Below are 7036 nucleotides of genomic sequence, written 5' to 3'. Positions count from 1 at the left end.
AAGATTTCAACAGTTTGCCCCCATATAACAACACAAAGTGAAAAAAAATACTGTTGGAGTACTAGTTATAGCATTAAATAAGAGTGTACAGCACATTAAAGACAGAGATCCTACATAATATTTTTTTTAAAAAAAATTAATTTTCTATGCCATTTCCAATTTAACACCAGGTTTTTTTTTTCATTTCCAATTCTCTTTATATACAGAAGATCGATTCAGTATATAATTAGTAAAGATCTCATCAGTTTGTACCCACGCAGAAACACAAAGTGTAAAAATACTGTTTCAGTACTAGTTATAGCATCACTGCACATTAGACAACACATTAAGGACAGATCCCACATGGGATGTAAGTACACAGTGACTTCTGTTGCTGACTTAACAATTTGACACTCCTGTTCATGGCGTCAGTAATCTCCCTAGGCTCTAGTCATGAGTTGCCAGGGCTATGGAAGCCTTTAAAGTTTGCTGACTTTGATCTTATTCCGATAGGGTCATAGTCAAAGTGGAAGTTCTCTCCTCCCTTCAGAGAAAGGTACCTCCTTCTTTGATGGCCCCGTTCCCAAGAAGCATTTGATTTAGCTTGGCTTATTCAACCCTGAAGACCCATGCAGGTTTCACATGGCGACTTCAATCTGACTGCTTCAATAATAAAAGAGTCATATGTCTCTCATGTGTGCTGTTCCATCCCCTAACTTTTTTTTGGGGGGGTGCTTTTCTCTGATGACTGGCTCCTTTTGTTGGCTGAATCTGACAAAGATGTGACCTGTGTTCAGAGACTGGAGGGAAATACCATGAGGGTGCACATTTGCAGTGTATTCAATGTTGCTTGCTTTCTGTTGTTCTGGTTTTCTCTCCATTCAGCTTGTTTTTTTCCCTCCTGTTAGGATTCCCTCCTGTGGGTCTCTTTCTCAGTCGTTTTGAGCTTGGCGTGATCAAAGACTGAGGTTATGAAGTCCATCCTAGATGGCCTCGCAGACACCACGTTCCGCACCATCACCACAGACCTCCTCTACGTGGGCTCGAATGACATTCAGTACGAAGACATCAAAGGTGACATGGCGTCCAAGTTAGGCTACTTCCCACAGAAATTTCCATTAACTTCCTTTCGTGGAAGTCCCTTCCAAGAAAAGATGACTGCGGGAGACAATGCCCAGCTGGTCCCGGGAGATCCATTGAATATGACCGAGTTTTACAACAAGTCTCTCTCATCCTACAAGGAGAACGAGGAGAACATCCAGTGTGGGGAGAACTTCATGGACATGGAATGCTTCATGATCCTGAACCCCAGCCAGCAGCTGGCCATTGCCGTGCTGTCCCTCACGCTGGGCACCTTCACGGTTCTGGAGAACCTGTTGGTGCTCTGTGTCATCCTGCACTCCCGCAGCCTCCGCTGCCGGCCCTCCTACCACTTCATCGGCAGCCTGGCAGTGGCAGATCTCCTGGGGAGCGTCATTTTTGTCTACAGCTTCGTCGACTTCCATGTGTTCCACCGCAAAGACAGCCCCAACGTGTTTCTGTTCAAACTGGGTGGGGTCACGGCTTCCTTCACTGCCTCGGTGGGCAGCCTGTTCCTCACGGCCATTGACAGGTACATATCGATTCACAGGCCCCTGGCCTATAAGAGGATCGTCACCAGGCCCAAGGCTGTGGTGGCCTTTTGCCTGATGTGGACCATAGCAATTGTGATCGCTGTGCTGCCTCTCCTGGGATGGAACTGCAAGAAACTGCAGTCCGTTTGCTCAGACATTTTCCCGCTCATTGACGAAACCTACCTGATGTTCTGGATCGGGGTGACCAGTGTGCTGCTGCTGTTCATCGTGTATGCATACATGTACATTCTCTGGAAGGCTCACAGCCATGCGGTCCGCATGATTCAGCGCGGCACCCAGAAAAGCATCATCATCCACACATCAGAGGATGGCAAGGTGCAGGTGACCCGGCCAGACCAAGCCCGCATGGACATTAGGCTGGCCAAGACCCTGGTCCTGATCCTGGTGGTGTTGATCATCTGCTGGGGCCCTCTGCTTGCGATCATGGTGTATGATGTCTTTGGGAAGATGAACAAACTCATTAAGACGGTGTTTGCGTTCTGTAGTATGCTCTGCCTGCTGAACTCCACCGTGAACCCCATCATCTATGCTCTGAGGAGCAAAGACCTGAGGCATGCTTTCCGGAGCATGTTCCCCTCGTGTGAAGGCACCGCCCAGCCTCTGGATAACAGCATGGGGGACTCGGACTGCCTGCACAAGCACGCAAACAACGCTGCCAGTGTTCACAGGGCTGCAGAGAGCTGCATCAAGAGCACCGTCAAGATTGCCAAGGTGACCATGTCTGTATCCACAGACACGTCTGCCGAGGCTCTGTGAGCCTGATGCCTCCCTGGCAGTGCAGGAATAGAATAGAAATTCTTTTTTAAGTTCAAAACCTGCAAGAGTCTGTGGTCTCATCGGTTATATTTTTTTAAGTCTATCATGCTCAGTGAAAGGTGATTGCCACCATACTCGTTTATTAGTTTTTGCTGACGTTTCAGTAGTGTAGGTCCTCAGACTCCCTCACCAGGTTGTTTATAGTGAAGAAAGGCTGTTGCCTGTATGACTGAACAGTCAATCGAAGTATTAAGGAAATAGGAGGGAAATCTTTGGCTACACAGTTTGAAGTCTACATACCCATAGAAAAATGCTATCAAATGAGTAATGCCTTTGTCGCTGCAACTTTCATTATAATGTGAAGTGTATCTGTAGTATCAGTGGTGTCCATTTTTACAAGTTATAGTACTAAAGTAGAGGCATTTTATAAACTGTGTTGTGTCCTGTGAGTTGTGTGTCAGTGTTTACTGTGTGTTGTTTATATTTGTTTTGTTCTGAAAAACTGACAGGTCAACTTTCATGAGAACAATGGAATGCGTGCCATAGAAATATGCCCATGGTACCCCCTTTTTGTATTATTGCCCATGATATGACTTTAGGAACCCTACTATTTCTTAAAATATCTCTATTTAAATTTGATGTTGAAACAACAGTAAAGGTTGATTTTACTGTTATAACAGGAAGAATTTGAAGACTATCCAAAGTATTGACCAGAATTCATTTACACTTAATATTTTATTAGCCTTTCATTTTCCTCGAAGGACATTTATTATCTGCTGGACTATAGTGTTCTGTCGAGTACTGGGTTATAATCAGAATGGAAGAGAGAAAGCATATTGACTTTTTGGGCTAACATTTCTGACTTTCTTTAGTCTTTAGCTTTTTACTGGACCTCTTAAGACAGCATGTGTCAATCTTAATGTATATTGTTGTCACTGTGGAGTTGCTGTTTACTTGACGAGTATTGCATTCTTATCTCCCAGGTTTAAGTAGATTTCATGCCTGGGTAGCCAAACAACAGTCTTCATTTTTTTAATTGAAAAAAAGCATTGTCTGGATCAGTAAAATTGTACTGTGTGTGAATGTGAATATAACTGTGTGTATGTGTGTTTCTCTTCTGTAACCGTTATAGTAATGTCATAAAGTGAGAAAACTGTGACAAGTGTAAATCCTACCACTTGCTGCACTCTTGCACATGAATTCAGTTTCTAAAATTGAGTTCTTCCAGAAACTTGTTGATAAACAATATTGACCATAACCATACAGAACCACCACACCCCCAACACACGCACACACACACACACATCCCTTAAGAGATTGAGTCAAGTAGTAACAAAATTCTCCTTCAGGTATTATGTAAGACTTGGGTTTAGCAAGGAATAAGTAATGACAGATATTCAGAAAAGGAGGTTTTTATTTACAGTGGTATTGTCAAGAAATGAGAGTGTTTTGATTTAGGCTATGGATATGTAAGTCGTTAAAAGGAAGATGGTTTTAAAGATCTCTAATGGTAACAGCTTTCAACTGTGCCTGTGGGTTCTGGATTAACTGGCCCTGTGCATGTGTTGAACTAAAGGAGGACTACCAGGCTTGGCCCAGACAGTTAACGAGGCCAGAATAAGCAGGAGGTAAACAGAAAAGGGCAGTGAGGAGCCACACACCTGGGATTGTGACATCTGAGCTTCTTCCCAAGATGCATTGGTGATAGCTCAGCACCTGGGTTTCTCTGGGTGACTTTGGGCTGCTCCTCTTCTGCACATGGTTAGCAATATATGCTAAGGCATAATGAGGAGTGGGGTTTGCTTTCTTCTTAAGCCCCATTCTCATATTCTAAATGGTGTCATGGATGCTCAGAATTGGGCCCTTTTCCAGTAAGGAATGCTATCACTTAAGAAGCCACCTGACCTCCCAAAGCTTGCTTGCAAGAAATATCCTTATAGAGATAAAAGCACAACTCCTCCAGGGCCCTAAGATTTGGCACAGCATGAAGTAAACTGGGAGAGCAAGCATATATCTGGTGATTTCCAGCTCTTGGGATACCCAAACAGCCTGCTAGGGTAGCTCCTTTCTTGCAATTCATAGTCTAAGGTAGAAAATGGTCTATGGACCAAGTGTGGACCCTTTCAGTTTTCCATGCAGTTTGAATCTGCCTGCTTGTTCCTTCACTTTACCTCTCCGCAATATGCAGATGAGGTTCAAGGTGCTAAAGGATAAATATGATTTCTTTAGAAGGAGAGAAGATTATTGACTAAAAAACTCACCAGGGTCTAGTTTTCATTTCAGAATTGCCAGAGTTTTGACCTACATCATCCCTGAACATTAATCCACGTGTGTCAGAGCTCACCAGGCCGTGTCTCCTCTCCTTTCTCTGCTCTGAAGAACTGGTGGAGACAAAATTCTTCTTTTATGTAGAAAATTCCCAGAATTCATTTTTGAAACTGTATCTGTGCATATGCCATGTAGATTTTATAGTGTGTTGTGCTTTCAAGACCTAAATTATATATAATAAATTAAGGGACAATGGGGCTGACAGCACTAAACTTGGTGCTTATTGATATTCTAAGAAATACCTGTGAAATATCATGTATGTGTTATACTACCTTCATTTAAAAAACATTAAAATTAGTTGGATTCACTTTGGCACTCATATCATTTCCTAACCCCAGTGAGTAAAATGTTCCCTCCAATGTATTACCATTGGAGAATACAATTCATTAGTATCATTCATTAATTAGTCCCTTAATTTGGCAAATTAATTTAAGTATGATTTAAATTTAAGCGTTTGTCAGGCCTGACTTCAGAGTCGTATGCGTTCCTCTGAGGATGACATATTTGTCCTGACCCTGCTTTCTCCATCACACATCTTCAGAAAGGGCCAGATTGCCGACCTGTGCAAGTCTCTGTAATGAGGAGTCAGTCCTGGACTAACAGTTTCAAGTAGACAAGTAATGCTGTCTCCAAGAATCTCTGCTTTTGAAATTACCTATGAAATATCTGTAGAAGAGATAGGGACTTGAGAAGTGTTCCAGATGTGTGCCTGCACTGGAGTGGCTCTCCAACCCTCTGTGTCACTTGGAGTCAGGTCCATCTGCTATTAGATGATGAGGACTTTCTGCTGGCTGAACACACTCTGCAGGAAATAGGCCCGGCCCCCAGATGAGAATTAGGCCCTGGATGAGTAGCACTCTGTTACTGTCCTGTTGACTAATTTTTGCCATTCCATGTCTGTAAAAAAGACCACCGACATCATGCACTTAACTAAATTTCTCACACTCTACCTGTACATTTGTATGATATTTTAAAATCTCCTCAATGCCAGGCCAAGGCTATTAACAATTGTCTTGCACTGGCCTTCTGATGAAATGTTTAACAATGCCTATTGTAATATATTCAAAACATTTCTATCTACTGATTTGGGCTGAATGTATGTAAATAGGTTTTAAAAAGAGTCAGATGTTTAAGCAGTGGCCTACAAATCAGTGATTTTCAGATAGGAGTGTTTATTGACATTGCTGTGGCATCCTAAGAGATATCTTCATGTAAACTTACTGTACGAGGCTGACTGGGGATTGGAGTCCCCAAGAAAGAAAACCTTTTCTTGTAATAAAATGATTCAAGATACCAGATTATCTGGATTCTTATTTCAAGTGTTTCAAGTGGACAACAACTCTTTATTGTCTGTAAATCTAACATTATTACTTTTCCTCTTAGAAGAATATTGTATTGTTAGATGTTTGTTGAGCTGGTAACATCTTTGCACCTGCTGCAATATCTTCGTTAGTAATCTGTATAATACTTTGTATACAAGTATTGGTAAGATTGTTATTAAATGTAGCTTCAGTCATTAAATTACTATAACAAAGTAGTACTTCTGTAATATTTACAATGTATTAAGCCCATAGTATATTTTATTTCGATGATGTAATTAAGCTGTTATTTATTCAGAGAGAAAACATCTCATCATGTCTGTTGTCCAGAGTTACCTGAATCAAATAAAAATTCTAGATTATCAGAAAGAACATAAACAGCCTTTGATTTCTGCCTTATTTCACAGTCTGATGCTGAAACACTTGGTATTTATATTCCAAAGGTTGCTGAACAACTAATTTGTTCCTCAACAAGCACTTATGACTTTATTTGAAAAGTGGGGACATACCAGGTTAATATATTCATTTTTAACGCTGGAAAAAACTTGCAAAACATCATTTACACAATAAAGCAGAAATAGCTGCTATACATTTTAAAAGCATTATTTTGTTAAAGATTTTAAGGATTTTTGCAGTGGATTAAAACAAATGTATTATTCACAATGCATAGATTAAATTGGGACTTACTAGCCATGATAAAATATAAGTATAAAAAATTATAAACATATATTCTGAACCATGTACAAGAGATATGTGTTTCATAGCAATTTTTTAAAATTCAAACAATTTTTATTTGAAAATAAGAGAAAATACTTAAATTTTTATAATGAACTAAAAATGCATACAATGAAGTTTAAATATTACTGTCTGAAATGAAGTGTATTGTAGTCCATTTTGAAAATAATGAATTGATGAATATTTGAAAATAGGTTATCTTTGTTTTTAATACCAGTAATCAAAATTGCTAATTCTGCCTTTTTTTTTAGTAAACACTGTGGCTAAGTGCATAAATTGAATGCT

At 40.4% G+C, this 7036-nt stretch overlaps 1 protein-coding gene across 1 annotated transcript; it reads left to right on the top strand.

The window, feature by feature from the left end:
- Positions 1-950: 950 nt before the first annotated feature.
- CNR1 (cannabinoid receptor 1) lies at positions 951-2369 on the top strand. Its single transcript, XM_062187601.1, has one exon. It carries the CDS (start codon positions 951-953, stop codon positions 2367-2369), a length of 1419 nt encoding a protein of 472 aa, XP_062043585.1.
- Positions 2370-7036: the final 4667 nt, after the last annotated feature.

The sequence above is a fragment of the Lepus europaeus genome, chromosome 3 (assembly GCF_033115175.1).
Source record: "Lepus europaeus isolate LE1 chromosome 3, mLepTim1.pri, whole genome shotgun sequence".
Classification (NCBI taxonomy): domain Eukaryota; kingdom Metazoa; phylum Chordata; class Mammalia; order Lagomorpha; family Leporidae; genus Lepus; species Lepus europaeus.
The sequence above is the reverse complement of the archived record's forward strand: the minus strand, read 5'-3'. Positions and strand labels throughout refer to the sequence as shown.